At 39.4% G+C, this 22366-nt stretch overlaps 2 protein-coding genes across 3 annotated transcripts in view; both read right to left on the reverse strand.

The window, feature by feature from the left end:
• Positions 1 to 9591, reverse strand: part of zmp:0000001082 (integrin alpha-D) — a 32548-nt gene extending 22957 nt beyond the window's left edge. Inside the window, exons 1-5 of one of the 2 annotated variants that reach the window (XM_039794694.1) lie at positions 8385 to 9591; positions 6320 to 6446; positions 1397 to 1488; positions 253 to 335; positions 28 to 142 (exon numbers count right to left, since the gene is read on the reverse strand). In XM_039794694.1, coding sequence (XP_039650628.1) covers positions 28 to 142; positions 253 to 335; positions 1397 to 1488; positions 6320 to 6446; positions 8385 to 8442 — 475 coding nt within the window. In that variant the 5' untranslated portion in view covers positions 8443 to 9591. The remainder of the gene's footprint in view (positions 1 to 27; positions 143 to 252; positions 336 to 1396; positions 1489 to 6319; positions 6447 to 8384) is intronic. The other variant, XM_039794685.1, reaches the window with a different exon arrangement.
• Positions 9592 to 9843: 252 nt separating this feature from the next.
• On the reverse strand, positions 9844 to 22340 carry LOC120562765 (nicotinate-nucleotide pyrophosphorylase [carboxylating]-like). Its single transcript, XM_039806684.1, has 5 exons — positions 22247 to 22340; positions 18434 to 18679; positions 17532 to 17842; positions 10827 to 10958; positions 9844 to 10738 (listed from the first exon to the last, which is right to left on the reverse strand). Exons 1-5 carry the CDS (start codon positions 22257 to 22259, stop codon positions 10529 to 10531), a joined length of 912 nt encoding a protein of 303 aa, XP_039662618.1. The 5' UTR covers positions 22260 to 22340; the 3' UTR covers positions 9844 to 10528.
• Positions 22341 to 22366: the final 26 nt, after the last annotated feature.

The raw sequence follows: 22366 nt of genomic DNA on the forward strand, positions 1-22366 counted from the left end.
AGTTTACACTCTCTAAATGTCTGTTACCTTGGAAAGCCGGACTGAAAGAGGAAATTGGCTCAAGATGATCTGTGATGTTGTAGCACACGCTGTTCATATAGGAGTTCCCATAACATTCATGGACTAGACTTGGACTGCAAACCTAGATCATAACATATGATGGGGGGAAAAAAGCATTCATCATATTGGTTTGTTTTGCTCAGAACTTGTCACAGAGAAAGTGTATTTCATTGAGCTTTGTGACTGTCTTACAGTGAACTGGGAGCGTTTGGAGTCCTCAGCTATTGACAAGCCAAAGTGCTTAATTGGTATTTTTGTGTCTGTTGGAGAAAAATCTGCGACAGTGGCATTTGATTATTCCTCTAAAAAATACATGAAGCTTTTTAACTATATTACAAAGTGTTCCCATTTAACATTTCATATTTCTACATGGTTTGGAACTGTACTTTTTCTGTTTTTAATTGTGTGATTCATTCATGTAACATTGACTTAAAGGGTTTTTTCAACCTGGACCCTATTTTCCTATGTTTTTGTGTCTTAAGTGACTGATGGGAACAACAATCTTTGACATTGATCCAGTAATAAGCAAGATAGCTGTAGTCGGTAGCGGCAAAACTAGCTACATTGTAGCCCTAGTTATTGGGCAATTGTGCAGCTTGTATTTAAGTTCACAGAAGTGCTTGTTTTGCCACTGACTCGGATTAGTATTCTAAGTGTCTGACAACATTATGGAAAGGATTTCTAAGAAGGTCTACCTTTTTTTTAAACATAAAAACATCCGCGAGAATGTGTTCGCTAAAGCCACCAGACTCCATATAAATAAACAGCAATTTTAGCATTGTAAATTACACTATATTCAAAGTCAACAGAAACAAAATAAACTATAAAAAGCTGTTTTGGGTCGTCTTTCCACTTTTCCAACAATCGCAACTCTAGTTTTGGTTGAAATGAACACATAGTTTACATGTGAAAATATGTTGGCTTATACACGCTAAAAGCATTGCTATTTTAAATGGAGTCTGGTGGGTTTAGTGCTACCGACCACAGAGCTGTTTTTGGTTAAACAGAAAAGTCTTAAAGATGTTTTAAAAAGTTCTATCTCTGTAGGGATCCTTTCCATAATGTTGTCAGACACTTAGAATAATAATCTGAACCTTTCAGTGGCAAAAAAAGCCCTTTTAGTGGACCACATTAACAATGCACATTTGCCCCATAGGGTTACATTGCAGCCCGGCCTGTGGCTGCCGGTTACAGCTTTCACGCTTAATACTGGACCAATTTCAAAGATTGTTGTTCCTAGCAGTCACTTACACACAAATACATAGGAAAATAGGGTAAAGTTTAAAAAAAAGAAAGAAAGAAAGGAAATTATGCTTTAAAAAACACGTTTATATACCTTCAGGGTTGAAGCACTTGGTGGTTTGGATTTGGTCCGTTCTGCATATTCCCCCAGATCCATTTAGCTGCAACGGTGCAGTAACGATTATTCTGTGGATGACGTCAACCATTTTAGTGGCCAGGCAGGCTGACATGAGCAGCACAGTTTTAAACTGAAGGAAAACATACTGGGCCCTAACTTGCACCTGCCGCAAAGCCAGACGCAAAGCCCGACGCAATTGTCTTTGCTATTTTAAGACTGTCCAGTGCCCACGTCGTTTAAATAGCAAATGGACCTGTGCCCATGTTAGCACCTATGGGCGTGCTGGGGTCCGTTCCAGAAAGCAGGTTTAGTGAAAACTCTGAGTTTGTTAACCCTGAGATGAGGGTAACTGGTCGGGAGCAGGTTTTCTTCTCTCAGTCTCCTCCCTCTGACACAGCGTCAGAGGTTTATTCTCTCTCATTTCCTCATTCATTCATTCAGTCTGTATCAGGCGCATTTTAATGCAGTTTGTTATCTGCATGAATAAAAAAACTTATTGTTAGGCAGATTATAAAAGTTTTTTTCTCAAATATGTAATGTCCTTTTGTCGACGATCCCGTTGCTGAAAAAGCTGTATTACTTCACAGAGAGTTTACGTCGGGAGATGATCCAAATTTCTTCACAGTCCATCAGATATGTAGATACCTTATCCGTCCTCATATCACTAACATCCACTATCGTGGACAGGCTTTAACATCCCAGCAGATTCTTTGTGTCGCATTATGTTTTTTTGCAAACGACAGTTTTCTTTATAACAGTGTAGCGGATCATACTGTAATAGTAAAGCCACTGTATGCAGAGCCGTCAGAAAAGTGTGACTCGCTCTGAAACGTTTTGTGTAGTGTTCCCTGGACACAAACCAGTGAGAGCCATTAAAAAGAAATAAATGATTATACATTATAGTTATGTTAATGATCATGGTGCTGCAGCCTCAGAATGGGATTAATATAGTTTACTTTTTTGCCTGCAGGATTGCACCCAAATGAAATTATAGGTGTAACACAATTCCAGTTTTCACCAGTAATATTATAAGTTAACTGTGATTAAATATGAAATTAATACACTGTCAATGTTTACGTATTGACTCAAGCAGCAATCTTTTCCCACACCAATTCTCTCTCTGTTGCAGCAGCAACCGCTGTCTTGCTTTTTTAACGAAATATATGTTCAAACTTGCTGTTTGTGCGCATGAGTATTTCCGCCGACCCGTTTGTTTGTGGTTGTTACCATGGTGAATCATAGTATCATGGCTCCATTCATACTGCCTTTTTATTGTGGTGGTGCACGCGCGTAACCCTGAGTGAACCTACTCTGAGTTCATTGAACCAACTCATATCAGCTGTTCTGGATCCGAATACTCAGAGTTTCCCATCTCAGGGTAAATCAACTCAGACATCAGGGTTAGACTCAGAGTTTGTTAAACCTCCTTCCTGGAAAGGACCCCTGGGCCCTATTTCAGGTAGAAGGTTTAACAAACTCTGAGTGTAACCCTGATGTCTGAGTTGATTTACCCTGATGCTATGTTTACACGTGGCCGGCTATTTTCATAAACGGACATTTCAACCTCTCCGTTTTCAAAAATAACATTGTGCACAGCTGTCAGTTTTCAGAAAAGTTCGTTTACATGTACCCATGTATATATATGCAGTCAAGAGCATGCCAAACCTGTAGGTGGCGGTGTAACGAGAAGCTCAAGCCCACGTTAGCCAATCAGAATCCCAAAAAAAGCAATAACAGCAACGAATCACTTCCTCTCTCTCTCTCTCTCTCGGCTGCCTAAACCTCCGGTTGTCTCAGTCTACATGCAAACGTGCAAACGAAGATTTCAAAAATCTCCACTCTGGCCGGAGTTTTTAGAAAGACTCGGTTTCGGAGGCCAATTCTCCGTTTGTGTGTAAACGAAGGGTACAAACGAAGGGAAATGTCTCCGTTTGTAAAAATAACCATGTACGTGTAAACATGGTCTGAGATGGGAAACTCTGAGATTTCGGTTTCAGAACAGCTGATATGAGTTATAGTTCAATCAACTCAGAGTAGGTTCATGTGCGTGGACCACCACAATAAAAAGGCAGCATGAATGGAGTCATGATTCTACGATTCACCATGGTAACAACCACAAACAAACGGGTCGGCAGAAATCCTCATGCGCACATACAGCGAGTTTAAAAAAAGCAACACAGCGGCTGCTGCAAAAGAGAGAGAATTTGTGTGAGAGACAATTGCTTTTAGAGTAAATGTGTATATTCCAATTTAGTGTATATCATACTTAATCATAAGTATAGCCTAACATTACTGGTGAAATGGGAGTGAACCTATAATCTATTTCATTTAGGTGCAATCCTGTGGGCGAAAAAGTCCTACTAATCCCATTCTGAGGCTGCAGCACCATCATTATCAGAATTATAATCCATAATCTTTTATTTCAAAGGGTTTACATCATTCACCTGCAATACTGTGGAACTCCTTTTAAAAACACGTTCCAGATCGAGTCACACTCTTCTGACGGCGCTTTGCTACGGTGGCTTTACTAAAATGCTCCACATCACCAATGTTGTAAAGACAAATGCCATTTGCAAAAAAACGTAATGCGACACAAATAATCTGCTGGGATGTAAGGGCATAGATGGGTGACGTTAGTGATATGAGGACGGATAAGGTTATGTAGGCTACATAACTGATCGACTGGGAAGAAAAACCATACCGCTCAAATAGGAAGTTATCTGAATATTAAAACTTCAATATCAATCAATCAATCAATCAAAATGTATTTATATAGCACTTTACAACAACCAGCAGGTATCCAAAGTGCTTAACATCAGAAACACATGTCATACAATAGAAAGAATGAACAAAGAAAACAGTAAAATCAGAAAAGGTTACAAAGAAACAAAAGAATGAAATTGTCACACCACTGCTACGTATTAAAGGCCAGACGAAACAGATACAATTTAAATTTGGATCTAAAAAGAGCTACATCTGTGGTAGTGTGAATATCAGGGGGTAACTTGTTCCAGAGTCTCGGGGCAGCAACTGCAAAAGCCTGACCCCCCACCGCAATGACCGGTTGTGCTCCCGCAAAGTTAAAATTTCAGACAAATACTCCGGGGCCAGACCATTTAAGGCCTTGAAAGCAAACAATAAAATCTTAAAATCTATTCTAAAACGCTCAGGGAGTGTGGAGAACGGGAGTAATATGTGCACGTCTAGATGTATTTGTTAGAAAGTGAGCAGCAGCATTTTGCACAAGTTGAAGACGTGAGATGGAAGTCTGATTCAGACCAACATAAAGAGCATTACAGTAATCCAACCTTGAACTAATGAACGCATGAATCGCCTTTTCTATATCGTGCCTGTTCAGGAAAGGCTTAACTTTAGCCAGGAGACAAAGCTGGAAAAAGACAAACATTACTGATCTGCTTGTCAAATTTCATGCTGCACTCAAAAGTAACCCCCAAGTTTTTGACAGATGACCTAGTGTAGGATGCCAGAGCTCCCAGATTCAAAGCTGGACCATTTTTCGTGCCTGAAGTACTGAAAATAATACACTCCGTTTTATCTTCATTCAAATTAAGAAAGTTTTCTGAAAGCCACAACTTAATATCAGCGATACAACTAAGCAGGGAATTTAGTGCGACACTATCATTTGCTTTCATAGGCAAATAGATTTGCAAATCATCTGCGTAACAATGAAATGACAGGTTGTGCTTTCCTATAATAGCCCCTAATATCATCTCCCGACGTATGTTTAACTCTCTGTGAAGAAAAGCAGCTTCTTCATCCATTGGATCGTTGACAAAAGGAAATGCCATGTTTTGTATGAAAATGTTTTATAGTCTGCCTAACATGGTTAATAAACCAACGTAATTCTTTTTTATTCATGCCGATAACAAACTGCGCTAAAATGCACCTGATCCAGACTAAATGAATGAATGAGGAGATGAAAGGGCGCTTTGTCAGAGGGAGGAGACTGAGAGAAGAAAACCTGCTCCCGACCAGGTTAGGTTCACAGGCTCAGTTACCATAGTAACTGACTCTGAGGTTAAGTTCCCATAGTAACTGACTCTGAGGTGAAGTTACCATAGTAACTGACTCTGAGGTTAAGTTACCTCTCTTTCAGAAACAGAAAACCCAGAATTTCCCTCATCTCAGGGTTAACAAACTCAGAGTTTTCACTAAACCTGCTTTCTGGAACGGACCTCTTGTCTTACAGGGTGGTTCTTGGCGTATTGCTATCTTGAGGCAGCAAGAAGTGATCGCGCCAAAAAAACCTGTTCTAAAGTCAATAGCGCAGCATTTCATTGTTATTTACACAGTGCATTAGTAAAATGCACCTAGGCTTATGCACAGTGCGCGCACACTATGCTTGTTACACACACACAGGGAAGCGCAGCAGCACACAAACATGCAAAAGATTACAAATAAAAATATTATGGTGCAAATCCGTCATCAAGGTCCAAACGCCCATGTTACGCCCAAAACACACCTATGAATTAATGAACACACTATACACCCGGCGCATGGACCCTTTTTTTCCGCCGCAAAACTAGCAAAAGTAGATTTGGACACGCCCTAAACACACCTGTGTCATGCGCTTCACGTCGTGCACTTAGATCGTTAAAATAGGTTGCTATTGTAAGCAGGGAGTTAGAATGATCTTTAAGATGCATCAGAAAGATTAGTGGCAGGATGCAACATTATTCAAGGTGATAAACCACAAAGTGCTGCTGCTTTTCACAGAAGCTTGAGATAAAGTAAACCGGAATTATCTTCCACTGACACAATAATTGCGAAAGGTAACCATGCATGGCTGATAGAAATTTGACCAATTTAACTTTTAACAATTTTGACAATTACAGTAACAATTAATATCAACTGCACCGCCAAGCTGCAAATGAAAACTCACCACCCTTTTTGTTCGTGCCATTCATGAACTGGAGCACTTTGTATCCAAAGAAATCATTTTGTTCATTAGTATAGACATCAGGAGTTATCACATCAATGTTGAAAGCCAAAGATACCGGGATGGCTGCAATATGTGAAAAAAAGAACACATTTAAGTTTTGTAAGCCTTTATCTAAATAGTTAGCACCTAATTATATATATTACTAATAAATAATCTAAATTTGAGAAAAAAATTACATTACGGTTTTAGAAATAATGTCATGTTTTAAAGATGGGTTAATAATCTAGCACTACCAGGCATTAATCACTACAGTTGTTCTTCATGAACACTGTAAAACTTTTCACCATAAATTTATAGTAATATAATGGCAGCAGCTTCAACTACTGTCTATTTATAGTATGCATACTGTTTTTAAAGTTGAAGGCATTTTACTGTAAATAGACATAGTTTCTTACTGTATTTTTTTAATTTACAGTAATATACTGTCTGCAGTGTAATTCCTGCCTTTTTCTTTATTTTCCCCAAGATGCATTGGTATTAACAGTAAATACCTGTAATCTGTAACATTTGCAGATAGTGCTGTAATATTATTTTCTTCCAGAATGCATTGTTATTTACAGTATGATCCTGTATAACATCAAAACGGTAAGATACTGTGAGATTTTAGCTGTAAATTAACATCAAAGGTTTACAGATTAAAGCAGCTAGAAGGATTTTTTAACTGGTTATCTCAATTGATAAATGTCTCAATTGATAATAGTGCCTATATGACTTACATAAGCAAACAAAACCATGAGCAAGATGATTGGCTTTTTCTCTATAGTTATTCTTAATGCCTCACCCCGGGTGTGATTCACACAGACAAAATTATTCACGGCACACAGACCGGAATTTTCTCAGGCAAAGTTTCCCAGTAAATAATTTGCATGTTAGCCAGTTAAAAAGAAGCAGGAGGTTATTTTTTACTTAAGGACCTTTTATTTTTGATCTTATATTTTGTGGTTGTGGCTGATACTAAGCCAGACAAAGAGAAAAAGAAGAGAACTGACTGAAGAACAAAAAGAACTGTGGCTAAGACCCTATTGAAACGGAAGGAATTATTTTAAATGTTATTCTTCTGTGTTAAATGTGCATTTTAGCAGCTAAAGAGCCACATATTTCCCTCAAGAGTTGGTAAAGAACATAACAGAAATAAATTTGCTACGTATCTGGTGGATGTGTCAACAAGTTTTACATAAAAAGCTTTATATGGTGATGTTTTCTCAATGCTATGCTGCCCCCAGGCCAAAAGTCAGTGTGTTCAGTTCTCTCTGTGTATTTTTTACAACATATTGTCAGGATTTAGAGAGACAGTTCACCTAAATCTCCCAAACAATTCCCCTTTAATACTAGTTGTATTGATAGTTTCTTTTGTTGTGCTGAAGTTTTGTAATATTCACCCTTGATTTTTTTTTCTGCCACCCTACTACAGTTTACAAATTAAAGTGTGTGCTGCTCAGAGAAATTAAAAACGGACACTTTTTGAAAAAATTCAAAAGCAATTTGTTTCATTAAAAAAAAAAACTGGTTCCTCTAAATAATCCCCAGACTTCTCAGTTTCTATTGCAACCGTTTCTTCTGTAAAAAGTAGTTCTAGTTAAAACTGTTGGAGTCAGTGTTGTAATGAAACCTGAAACTGCATGAATAATTCACATTGCGCCTAGAATGAATTCGTGGTCTACCCTGGCTCACCATAGATTTCCTGGGTGTTTGCACACAGCACAGTTTCTTTACATGAAACTTTAAAAGATAGATTATAATAAATACAACATGATCAAATCTGTATGGTGAACACTCAAGTAAAAGAAAACACGTAATAGGGTTTTACAACTTTACAAAAAATGCAATTATTTTTTCCCCTAAAAAATGAGCTCAGACATCATCAAACATTTTGTAAGGGTTTTGGCCTCAAAATCACTTTCACATCTTTCCCCACACACAAAAAGCATTCCTATGTTTCCTTTTTTAGATGAATATTCTCTCATAAATAACTCTACATGTAGCAAAAATGTTAGCTCTTACCAACAGCCACCATGAAGGTGAGCAGGAAGATGCAACGCTGCCCATGCATCTTTCCCATCACTCTCCTCTCAGCGAACAGTGCTGCGGGTGTTTTTCAAAATGTGACTGTGCAATACTTCCTGTGTGCTTTTTAAATGAGGGTGTTTCCGTAACAGGTGGTTATGACACTTCTGCTCTCACTGCAATTCTCTCAGAAGAATGCAACTTTGCCCTCGTGCTTAAATCTTTTCTTTTCATTTTGCCCTTTTCAGAAAATAGTTTGGTTTAGGGGGAAAAAGTTAGCTGCCTCTAACCTCTAACAACTGAAGTTATTGTTACCACAGGCATCTCAGTGTAACTCAAACATACGAGCAAACACACATAGCTGCAGACGTTTTTGTGGTTAGACAGTCTACTAAACAAGGGAGGAAGATATAGACACACAGATATTATGCACGTTCAAGCTTATTGGTGATAGGGTTCAATTCACTGGGGCATTTTCCCTTACATTTCTTTATTGTTTGTTCGTATCATATTTAACGTTAACATTAGCCTGGACCACATTTTGGGTAACCCCCACAACATACACCATAATAAGAAAGATTTGCTGAGAACAAGAATTGTATTGCTGTGACTGCTCCACTGTACTTGTTGTGCCTTGAAACAGTAGTTAGTAAAGTGAGAAACTTGCGATCAGTGCGCTCTGAAAATTATACCATCTCATAAATGTGGTGAAACTGGTTTATTCCAGTAGTGGAAGTATTGAGACCTTTAAGTTAAGTAAAAGTAGCAGTACCTCAGTGTAAAAATACTCCATTACAAGTAAAATTCCTGCTTTCAGGTTTATACTTGAGTAAAAGTACAAAGTATTAAGTAAGTAAAACTACCCTTACACAGGATTGGCCCATTCATCACTGAAATATTACTGATGCATTATCATGTGAGCAGCATTTTAATGTTGTCATGGTGGAGCTAATTTAAACCTTTTTATATACTGGGTAATATAACTAGTGTGTTATTAATTAGTATAATGCAGCTGTAAAATGACATAGTAAGAGCGACAATGGTAGGGGGTAATATTAAATATCTCAGGACCCCCTGGAGGCAATCACTTCACATCTGGCACATCTCCATGTACAGCAGTACACAAAAAAACAGCAAACTTTCCCTTAAGTTACCAGCTAATGCTAGCGGTAGCTAGCTAGCTTGGTTGGCAGAACGCTGAACAAGACATTTTTAGGCAACATTTTCAATTAACTTTGAAGTGAAAACACACAGTGAGAGGGTCAAAGTTTAAAGGGCAACTATTCTTCATAGACTTCTATAGATTGACTAAATGACTTCTTTTTACAACCAGTGGAGTCGCCCCCTACTGGAAATTAGATACAATGCAGGTTTAAGGAACTTCCGCATTGGCTTCATTTTTTTAGGCCAGGAACCTTTGTCCATTATTTTTTTTAGCCCATGGCTACAACACAGATACATTCTAGGATAGGAGGAAAATAACGCTCTGGGTTGTTTGCATTTCTCTAAACCAATCACAATCGTCTTGGGCGGCGCTAAGTTAAGAAGAATAATGTCAATTGTCCTTTTATTCTGCGAAATCTCTGCTGATTCGTTTTTAACATGTGACTGCTGTTCCTCTTTGGCAAAGCAGCCTTTCATAATTTGTTTTTCAGGAACTATATGAAATTGTCATTGGGCCTACATGGCTCTGGCAGAGAAGCAAGTACAGTCTTGTTTCCTTTTTCATTTCTTCTTTTATTCTATCACCTGACTGATGACACAGTGAGCAAACGGGATGTCACTTACTTCTCAATCTTTAGAAACAGTAGAACATTGTAATTGCAGTACAATAAAGTAGTGTAGTTTTTAGTGCACGCTAAAAATCTCCTCTGTTCATCAGAACAAAATCTCACATCATTTTCTCATTCAATAAGCACTCAATACCTGTGTCTGATAGATAGATAGATAGATAGATAGATAGATAGATAGATAGATAGATAGATAGATAGATAGATAGATAGATAGATAGATAGATAGATAGATATTAATTTTCCCGTGGGGGAAATTTGTTTTCACAGTCTGTTTTATGCACATGGCAATATACATAGACTAATACATCAACAGATGACATAAAGACAGCTATAGCGACACAAAGATCATCATTCTTCAAGGCTTGAGTGAACAAGAGGCTTTTGAACCTTGAGAGAAAAGTCCACCACTGGGCAGCCCTGTGTTATGCAGCCCAGAGAAATGATGTCTACATGTGGAGAGAGATACATAACTAAGTTCTCTAGAGTCACTCCTCCACTGGCCTCGATCAGTAGTGTTGGGAACTCCTTCTTCAGTGCATTAGCTGCAACATGGAGCTCCTATAGTGAGAGACAGGGAGGAGGGGGTGTATTATTTCATGTATTTAAGTGAGTGAGTGGAAACCTGGCATTAAAAATTATTCATTACCTGAGGTTGAAAGTTGTCCAGCATAACAATGTCTGCTCCAGCGGCAGCTGCCTCTCTGCCCTCCTCTGCAGAGCGGCACTCCACCTCAATCTTACTGCTGAAGCCACACACTGACCGGGCAGCTTTCACAGCCTAGGGAACAAACAGGTTTTCTTCCATGTTCCAATACCATTTTTTTCTTCCCTATACCTATTCCAATACCTAAACTTGCTAATTGGCTGATATATACCAAGTACCAACCCAATACCAGTGAGCAAAAAAAAAAGATTAGGTCTGTTCTTGACTAAGAAATTCTCCGTCGACTATATATATATATATATATATATACAGCGGGGAAAATGAGTATTAATGCGTCAACATTTTTCTCAGTGAAGATATTTCTGATGGGGCTATCAGGATGAAATTTTCACCAGATGTCAGTAACAACCCAAGTAATCCACACATACAAAGATGTCAAAACAAATAAGTCCATAAATGAAGTTGTGTGTAATAAAGTGAAAAGACACAGGGAAAAAGTATTGAACACACTTGCTGAAATTTATTTAATACTTAGTTAATAAGAAAAGCCTTTGTTGGTAATGACAGCTTCAAGATGCCAACTGTATGAAGAAACTAGTCACACACATTTTTGCCCATTCTTCCACACAAACTGTCTTCAAATCTTGAAGGTTCCAGGCCATATTCTATGAACTATGATCTTCAGTTCTTTCAAGAGGTTTTCAATTGGATTCAGTGGTGATTGACTGGGCCATTCTAACAGCTTGATTTTCTTTCTCTGAAACCAATTGATTCATCTTCAGCATCCTGGTGGATGGCAGCAGATTCTTATCAAGAATGTCACGGTACATTTCTCCATTCATCCTTCCTATATGATGTCGCAACGCTGTGCTTTAAGCCTGAATACAGCGCTCTCACTGTCCAGTGGCACCAGGGATTTAGAAGAGTGCAGAATAAGCTGCATGTTAAAGGCATCCCAAACTTTCTTATTTATCCGGCAACTTTGAGAGTAAACCACGGAGGGAGAATGCTCACATTCACTGCACCCGAGGAGGCGGACAAGTTCTGTTGAGATTTGGAGATGAAGAAAGGAGACGTGGCGCTCACGCTGGGCGCTCACGCTGGGCGCTTGCAATCGGATCGGGAGCTGTTATCGGGCCAGAGGGCGGCGTGCGGGCCTCCGGTGCGGGAAGCTGAGTGGGCGGACCCAAGGACTGTGGATTGACGTATCTGGAAAACTGTGCAAGTTTAACCGAGGACTCTGCATGTAAGTTTAGCAAACTGACTTTGGAGGGATGTTTGATGAGGCTGAAAACATGAGGGACATGGACTGCTTACTTTACACAGCCTACGAACACGATAAACACTTATCTTATAATCTATATTTACTACTCTTACATGGTTTGTTTCCCACATAGTCTATTTCAGAGCGTAATAGCTGGTCGAATTATAGTGTATGAGCTTGGGAGCCGAGTTATAAGGAGCATCTGATTAGACTACATTTTATAATCTATGTCTACTACTCCTACATGGCTGATTTGTTTTTCATACAGTTTAATTCAGAACTTAATAGATGGTTGGGACATAGTTTCAAGTTTTTTTTGCAACATTGTTCATGTTTAACATAGGAAAGCATTAGACCTGTTTCAGTTAACCTGTGACTTTAGACAGGAGGGGCAGTTTTGAGCTGAGTTTTTGTGCGAGTTGCATTTGATATCCTACAGAGAGGGAAGGGGGTCTGTGGTCTCGGAGGGCTAGGGGATTTATTTTATTTTTTGTGTTTTCACCACACTGTGCTTAGATCTAACAGCTCACCCTTTGCTACAAATTTATCAGTGAATTCCGGTAGGGTACTTGAGATATTATAGTCAGTATAAAAGCGTAAATTTTGAAAATGGCTGAACTTTCAATCCTTTCTGTTAACATCAGCGGCCAAATGGCCGATCAAACGAGCTAAATTCCTATGGACTATTTAAGAAGGAAGAACATAAACATGGCGCTTATTCAAGAATCAAATTTGCGTAAAAGAGATGTAAATCGTCTACAAAATAAATATTTCAAAGTTGCTGCTGCATCTAGTGACAACACCAGAACCAAGGGCTCCATTGTGCTGCTGTCACGAAGATGCACACACACCGTAGACAGAAGTAGAAGACTCTTCAGGCAGGATATCATATATATGTATTACAATAAGGAGTAGAAAAATAGCCTTTGTCTCGTGTATAGGCACCGCTACATATGATGAAAGCTTTTCCCCACACCTAATGAATTGCTTTCTCTCAATGAATACTCATTAATTATAGGGAGAGGCATGAATGCGGTACTAGACTTAAATCAGGACAGATAAGGGGACAACCACACGAAAGCCCAAAAACACATATCGGACATGTTTAATGCAGTTATGGAATCCCACGATCTTACAGATATATGGAGAATGCACAATCCTACTAGCAACGATTACACCTTTTTTTCCACACGTCACCTCACCCACTCCCGCACTGATTATTTTTTGTGCTCCAGTGAACTTAAGGCAATGTTCCACACAATAGCAATGGAACCAGTAATCCTGTCTGACCACAATGCACTGATAACCACATTCCATTATCATATGTTAAGGTGGCAATTCAATAATTCCCTTCTCCAAAACACAGCTTTTAATACAGAATTTGGAGCCAAACTAGTGGAGTTCATATCACTCAATACTGGGTCAGTTTCAGACCCGGCGTACATCTGGCAAGCCACTAAAGGATTTATTAGAGATTTCACATCTTCCTTTGCAGCAAATTTGAAGAAAAAGAGAGAGGCAAGGATTGCGGAGTTGGAAGAACGTTGTAAATCGTTAGAGCAATCTCTTAAGACTTGTTTTTCTAAATCTACGCATACTCTTTTAGTCACAAATCGAGCAGAGCTAAATGACTTGCTAAAAAGTAGAGCTGAATTCATAAGGCTATCAATCAATAGCATCCGCACGGACAGAGGTATCTCAACGAATCCTAAGGAGATTACTGCCACTTTCCAATCCTTTTATTCAAAGCTGTATCAATCCTCCTGCAATCCAGATCCGACACAGTGCCAAAAGTTCCTAATAGAGCTAAACCTGTCTCTTCTTGACCCAGAGGAGGCAGAAGAACTGGGTCAACCTATTACGTCAGAGGAACTCAAGTCAGCGTTAAAAACAGCTAAGAAAGGGACAACACCACGGGTTGGATGGAATTCCATCAGAACTCTTACTACAGTACTTTGACACACTGGGACGTACCATCTTACAAACTTTAACCTCGGCCATAGAGAGGGGCACCTTTCATCAACAAACCAACACTGCACTGATTTCGGTCATTCACAAAAAGGGCATAGATCCTACTGAATGCTCAAACTACAGGCCCGTCAGCCTCATTGGGACTGATATTAAGCTTTATTCCAAAGTCTTGGCACTATGCCTAGAATGCTTCATCGAGAAGCTAGTCCACCCCGACCAATCAGGGTTTATACCAAAGCGTCAAGCTGGAGACAATATACGCAGATTACTCCATGTAATAGAAGAAGCCAAAAACCTCCCAACAACGGCAGCAGTTTTATCACTGGACGCGGAAAAGGCTTTTGACCGCCTAGAATGGAACTACCTGTGGCAAGTAATGGAGAGGCTTGGTTTTGGAGCCAAATTCATTGACATGGTACGTACTTTATATGCGAATCCCACGGCCATAGTCTCAACCAATGGCCTGCATTCTCAGCCATTCCCCATCACGCAGGGCTCGAGACAGGGATGCCCGCTATCTCCTACGCTATTTGTGACCGTTAGCCCAGGCCATAAGACAAAATAGGATATGTAATGTCCAGATTAAATCCAATAACAACTCAATATCGTTATTTTGCCAATGATATTGTACTGTACATATCTGACCTTGAGGACTCTGTTCCAAAAATCCTTAAGATCTTTAACAAATTTGGCTCAATCTCCGGCTATAAAATCAATTGGAATAAATCTAATCTGCTCCTGTTGAACAACAAACAGGTGATATCAGCTATTAGTGATACAATAAAATACCCAAAGCAAAATTACATATTTGGGCATCACCATCCATGCATCGCTACAGCGAGTTGTCCAGGACAACTATGAAACTATACTAAGTAGTATTCAAAGAGATCTGACTAATTGGTCTGTGCTGCCGGCATCACTACGGTCCAGGATTGCTGTCGTTAAAATGAACATAGTTTCTTGTGTGCGTTTCTTAAGTACAATGATCCCCTACATTTCTGGAAGAAACTTGATACCATAATCTGGCAGTATATTTGGAATAGTAAACAACCCAGGCTACAATACTCTACCTTGAAACGTACCACAAACACGGGAGGTCTGGCCCTCCCTAACCTTAAAATGTACCATAGAGCCTTTCAGCTACAAGTGTGGATAGACCCCTCATCTACAGTCCCATGGAGAGAAATAGAGCAAAACCTCACTGGAAGTCTAAGACTGCAAGACCTCGTCTTTGCAGGTGTGTGTCCAAAAAAGTGTATGCTAGCCTATGGCCCTATTATCACCAACACACTGACCAACTTTAAACAGGTAGAAGAGCAACGTTGCTACACCAATAATTGGCATATGAGCACAACATGCACTTAATGTCTGGTAACAATCCTTTTGTTTATAACCAGTGGCGTGACAGAGGTATTTATACTCTAGACCAGTTATTCAATGGGGAAGGTATGTTGAGCTTTGAGGACCTGAGAACTAGCTTTGAGATCCCTAGGACATCCTTTTTCCTTCATCTTCGCTTAAGGTCTCCCCTAAAATGTTATGGAGTACCATGGGGAAACAGTCTCGAGACCCACCCAATCATTAAATGGCTTGTTGATTTTCCTGTGAGAGGATTAGTGTCCAGGATTTATGCTAAATTGATGCAAGTATCCGTAGGAGAACACCCAATAGTAAATAAATGGGAGCAAGAGCTGAGCCCGGAGGGTAACGTAATTAATTGGGAGACAGTTTGGGACAACATTTCCCACTGTTCCAAGAACCCAAATCACTAGCAGATCCACTTCAACATATGCCATAGGACATATTGGACACCTCAGAAGAGATACGTCTCTAAAGGTATTCCTACTGCCTATTACACGTTCTGTCAACCTGAACAAACTGGAACTTTCCTGCACATGGTCTGGGAGTGTGAACAGGTGCATGAGTTCTGGAATAAAACATCAATAATAACTGATGTGATAGGATGTCTAACCCCAAACCAGAAGGGGGGGGGGGGGGGGGGGGGGAATTTCTATATTTTTTTTTTTTTTTATTTTTTTTTTTTTTTTTTTGGGGAGGGGGGAAGATCAATTAGCATGAAGCTAAGGTTTATGGGGATAGGTTTTTGTCATTTGAAAGTTGAAACTTTTGAACTAATGGTACTTTCAAGGCCAAAGTCATTGGTTTCATCCTCTGGGGACCATGAAAGTCTGTACCTATATTAAAATCCATCCCACTCACTGACCCAAAGACATCAGACAGTGCCATACCCAAAGCCATGCCACTAGCATGGCTAATAAAAACTACATTCAAGTTGCTCACGTTTAGTGGTCAAATGTGGATCTAAAATCTAAAAATTGTATTCAGAAGAGGTTCAATTCTCTGTATATTCAGTTGCTCATAAAATGAAACCCTTTCTTTACTTCTATATTTGACTTTGAAGACCATCTCTCTGAATGTACAGTATGTCATTTCAATTATCTTGTTAAAAGTTGTGCAATTGTAGGGTTCACAAATTCGGATTGTATTTGTTTGTACAATAAAAAAACAATATATTCAAGGTGCTCAAATGTACACAGCCGGCATAAAGTAACTAGCGTCACACAGTAAAAACATTAATACTGGTATGCCTTCATAAAATAATGACATGTTGCAAGTAAATATTATTTTGATCAAACCAATCTATAAAAATAATAAATGAGAGTCTAACATTAAACTCTAAAACGAAAGCCTGACAGGAGAGACTGACGTCTGTCATAGGTAGAGATGTTCTGATACCGATACCAGTATCAGATAAGCCTCCGTGCTGCCTAAACTGCTGGTAACAATGTCGACAAGTACGCGAGTCAATGCACCAGTACAAAACCGAATAATTTAGCCCTGAAACATTTTTTAAAAAGGCATGGGAAGCCAATAAACCAGCTGAAATCTGTCAGTATTTAGGAAGCAATCCTGCCCCCTATTAGTGCAAATTAATATCAGCTGGATTAGTCCTAATTGATGACCTATAAAAGGTTTCTTATTACCAAAGTGTGACTCAAGAAGTATTTCATGGTGTGCAAAGAGCTGTCCCAAGACCTTCGCAAGCTTATTGTAGAAAAACATACGGATGGCACTGGTTACAGACAAATATCTAAACTTCTGAAAGTTCCAGTGAGCACTGTTGGTGGAAAGAACATAATTTCACCATTAAATAGGTCATTTTAAAAGTAAAATATTTAAATGCTATAAACAGAGTGGCATTTATATCTACCTAATGTGTTCAGTAAATGTTGCATTTATGTATTTTGTTTTTTAAATTCAAAATAAAAATCATTATGGCCTTTTTTTGTTTTCTCTTTAACACTGCTTAAACTTCTTAACTTGGAGAGGTTAGTGGTGTTGTAGCCTACTTTCCAATGAACTGTAAGAACATACATTGTGCGAGCCATTTTAACTGGACCTTTAACTGGACCTGTGGTGCAGCTGCTCACCTGTGTGATACTTCCTGAAGCCCAGACATGGTTGTCCTTCAGCATCACCATTCCACTCAAGTCTTGCCTGTGCATGGACACACCGCCAACCAGCATGGCGTACTTTTCCACCAGACGGAAGCCTGGGGTGGTTTTGCGTGTGCCAGCCACTTCGCCATGCCATCCTCCTGTTGTTGCCATTGCCTGGAGCTGAGAACAGCGGGTGGCGATCCCCGAGGCTCGGGCCAGGCAGTTAAGAGCTGGCCTTTCCCCGAGGAGGAGGCACCTTGCTGGGCCTCTCACCACAGCAGTCAGTGTGATGGCATCTTGGCCTGTGGAGGTGAGGCAAAGACATTAGTGTATTTTAGAGAGTTTAGAGAGTTAGGACAGTTTAGAGAGTTCCAAAAGATGTGTCAAACTCAAGGCCCCTCTCAGGTTTTGATCCGGCCTGCATATCAATTTAAGTTCACAATAAATGTAATCTAGTTGTGCGCCAAACCCAAAAAGACAGGAAAGTGTTTTTCAAACTGCAATTACTTTTTTTTTGTAGAGCTTTATGTCAACAAAAATCACGTCAAAAGCGGTAGAGAAAGTGACAAAAATGACCCAAAAAAAAAATAATACTGTCAAATATATTTCACTATTCTTAATAAAAGCATGTCAATAAACTATACTTTTTAGTCAACACACTGGTGGAATTCCCACAATGCAACTCAGCAGCAGGGGCAATATGCAAGTGTGATTTTGTGTTAGTACTGTAGTGATAGTATATATGTCTGCTGTGAGCTGTCTGATTGGTGCATCTTTTGTCATTTGTCACTCTGCTTGAGCGAGAACAAACTAATTTCCACCTCTAGGGTTTATAAACTTCTCTAATGTGATATACTGTATTGGTGCTTTGAAAGACACTGCGTAATGCCTACCAATCTCAGCTCCCTCCTGGTAAATCCAGTCCACGGTGCAGCCGACCTCAGTGAACACTGCTGTGAAAAAGGGGCTCCCTGCCAGGACGCTGTGTGGTGTTTTACACAGCAACCTCGCCTCAACCTCCAGCGAGCCCACACACACTCCTGCCAGGTCAAAGTTTGGTGTGTCCTCTGCCAGCCACTCCCGTGCCAGCCGAGTCAGAGTGTGAGGTGGAATGGAGTGTGCTGCTTTGTGTGAGTAACCTGGTAATGGAGGAAACGTGTATCAGCGGAAACTGAAATCAGATAATGAAGTGAAATGACTCTCAAACTGCTTTCTGGTCTCACAATAACAGTGTGATTCAGAAATCAGGTCTGAGGTACCCCCATACCCCGTCAGAATGAATTAACTCACGTTGAGTACCCCTCCATTGATTCCCAATTACTTAAACAGCTATTTTGTATATATTTGTTTCTGTATTTATTGTTTATTCTTATTAATGTTTAAAATGTTTGTTTGTGTATGTCTGCACCTTTCACCCAGGAAAATTCCACATAGGGTGAATTAACTAATTAACTCCATTCTGATTATGATGTATGTTCCAAATGTATAACATTATTTATTATATAAAAGTGTGTGTATTGTTCATTTTTTCATACAATTGAATTGTCCATATTAAGGTTGGTTTGGTCAGCAATAGTACTGCTATATTTGGAGTGTTTCGACCATACTTTTTGCTAACTTTATTAACAGTTACTCATTTACTTTAAACAATTCCCTTCGACCATTCAGTCCTTACTTTTACCTATTTATTTCTAGAATTTGTTCATTATTTTCAGCTGTTCAAACTTCTGTGCTCGTTTTCTCTTACATAAATAATATATATATACATTAGTGCTCAGGTGTTACAGTTGACTTGATGTTAATGTGGATATATTATTTTAATCAAATCATATTCTCTATTTTTAGTTGAGTTAATTTAGGCATTTTTGTGTACCCCGTGGCAACTGCAGAAGTACCCCTATGGGTACAAGTACCCTGGTTGGGAGTAGATATAGAATTTGAAAGTGTGATATAGAAATCCATCTCTTCTCTCACTCTGTTTCCAGAAGAGAATTATCACAAAAGCAGATCTTACACTGTGACAGATTTCCTGTCTGAGTGGCAGCTACAAAAACTGCAAGGGGGTTTGTTATTATGAAGTTATTAAGTTGTTGTTATTATAAAACCTCATAAGCATGATTAAAAAAAAAGAGAGAATTTAAAGAAATATCTATGTATGGAGACTACATTCAACAGATCAGTTTCTCAGCAACCCGTCCACCAAATTCCGCTTTTATGTCAAACTATTTTTTCTGTCTATCTATCTATAAATTGCAGGAACGTCTGTCTGTCTGTCTGTCTGTCTGTCTGTCTGTCTGTCTGTCTGTCTGTCTGTCTGTCTGTCTGTCTATGTGTTATGTGCATATCTCTCGAACCGTTAGTCCGATGGTTTTCAAACTTGACAGGTGTCTTGCTACGGGCACGAGTAAGTGCAGTGCCAAGTTTGACGTTGTTTGGATTAGAAATGCAAAAGATATCGTTAAATATATATCGGCAAAAGAAGCACACATTGGCTTTTGCCGCTCTAGCCGCTGGCCACTGCCCCTCTCACACTGACGACCAGGGACAGAGAGCAGCAGAGCTTTGGCAGCTAAAATGTGACATACACCTCAGACCCACAAAAATGTGCAAAGTTGCACTACTTTGGACTGTCTTTGACTTTGAATAAACAAACGACAATTCCCGAATTTAAGGACGTTTCAGAATCCCACACATGCAAAGCACAACCAGCTACAGACAACAAGTGCAGACAGAGCGTGATGCAGGCTATTTATGTTATAAAGCGAGACGTATCTGTATATCTGTGTTTGGGGGGAAGGTAACCTGCACGTCACACACAGACGCCACATGCAGAACGCTTTAGAACAGCGGGGGGACTCTTTTCTTGTTATTGTATTAAGTTGCTGTGAGCTGGCAGAACATAATGTAATCTCTGAGATTATTCCTTCACTGCAATGTAAGAAAATCTCAGAGTTGAACTGGGCAGACACATCAGTTTTCATCAGAGTCACTCTGGGGCAAGTTAATTAAGTCTACTGCTAACTAACAACACTAATAACATTACCGTCGCCAAAATACCCCCACGAATCAAATCCCCTACTTCACCGTTAACCATCAAGCCACTAAACCTGTATGGAAATGAACACGTCCTCTGCTGAAGTGTTAAAATCTTTTTTCCCCTCTCTCTCTCTCTCTCTCTCTCTCTCTCTCTCTCTCTCTCTCTCTCTCTGTGCACGCGCACACACGGTCCAGTTCTGGTGGTTGATGAACGCAGATAGGTGCTGATTAGCTCTCATAATGGGCCAGGTGGGTAGGGCACTGCCATGAGTCCATGAGGATAATGTCTGATTACTCCACATTTTCATTGTGATATTTTGTGATTAAATTCTGAATCTGCAGTGTTCTCTGTTAGGTCAAATATAGTGGTACAATGTCTGCCTCTGATGTAGAAGTAGCCTACACTGTCAGTCAGTAGTAGGCTGTACAGTGGAGTTGCATATTAAGTGGTTTGGGGTCCTTCTGTAAGTAATTTTGGGGTACAATTTGGTTTTGAAGAATTCTACAAGCAGCAATACCACAGGCCAAGCAATCGGCCCGTTCCAAACAGGCACATTTTCAACGGCCACTGCACTAATTAAAGGAAAAACCTAAATAATACAGGGCACAAGTGCTCACATAGTGCTCACTGAATGTTTTTTTTGAATATGAAAATTATGTGAATCATATGCTGTGGCCTTCACAGTCACCAGTCAAGCAAACTGAACACCCATGGGAGATTTTGCAGCTCTCCACCACCGTCATCAAAACACCAAACGAGGGGAAATCTTTAGGAAGAATGCTGTTCATCCCTCCAGTAGAGTTTCAGAGACTTGTACAATCTATGACGAGGAGCATTTAAGCTGTTCTGGAGGCTTGTGGTGAACCAACACACCACCAGGACACTTTATGTTGGTGTTCCCTTTAATTTGTCATGCATATGTGCTGCATATCAACTGTACATGCTTCACTTTGATCATTGTTTTCAGTTTAATCTACATTTTAAAAAAGGGTGAACGTGTCTGCTTCCACTGAAGAAGTTAGTGCTGTATCATAAGCTGCAAAAATGTAGACAACTAGTATACAAGGATTTATTACAACCAGTGGGGGGGATTGTAACTACATTTACTCAAGTGCTGTACTTAAGTACAAATTTGAGGTACTTGTACTTTACTTGAGTATTTTCTTTTCATGCCACTTTCTACTTCTATTCTGCTACTTTTCAGAGATAAATATTTTACTTTTTACTCTACTACATTAACCTGAGAGTTTTAGTTACTATTTACTTTACAAATTTGCACACATATATCATAAAATATGATGTTTTATTATAAACTAAACTACCCAACAATTTACAGGCCTACAAGTCAAGTAAATCAAAGTCAAAGTAAAATGATTAGACCATTAAACACAGAACTGTTTGGATCGTTTCCAGATTTTTCTGCAGTGATTACTTTTACTTTTGATACTTTAAGAACATTTTCCTAATGATAATTGCATAATTTCACTTAAGTAACATTTTCAATGTAACTGTGTGGTATTAGTACTTTTACTTAAGTAGAAGATCTGAATACTTCTTCCACCGCTGATTACAACCACAGTATATTCTGTCACACTTGGTTCACAAGTTCATAGTTGTCTAGTCCCAGATTGGAACAGCACAAATGAATGCAAATTACATATTTACTTACAATGGCTCTTCATTTTCTGTTGGTCCCAGACTGTAGAGTTGTAGAGTTGTAGTGCTGAGCACACAGAGCCACAGGAAAAATGTGATATGGAATTTGACCCTGCGTCCATGTTGGAATGTT

This window comes from Perca fluviatilis, chromosome 1 (genome assembly GCF_010015445.1).
Source record: "Perca fluviatilis chromosome 1, GENO_Pfluv_1.0, whole genome shotgun sequence".
Classification (NCBI taxonomy): domain Eukaryota; kingdom Metazoa; phylum Chordata; class Actinopteri; order Perciformes; family Percidae; genus Perca; species Perca fluviatilis.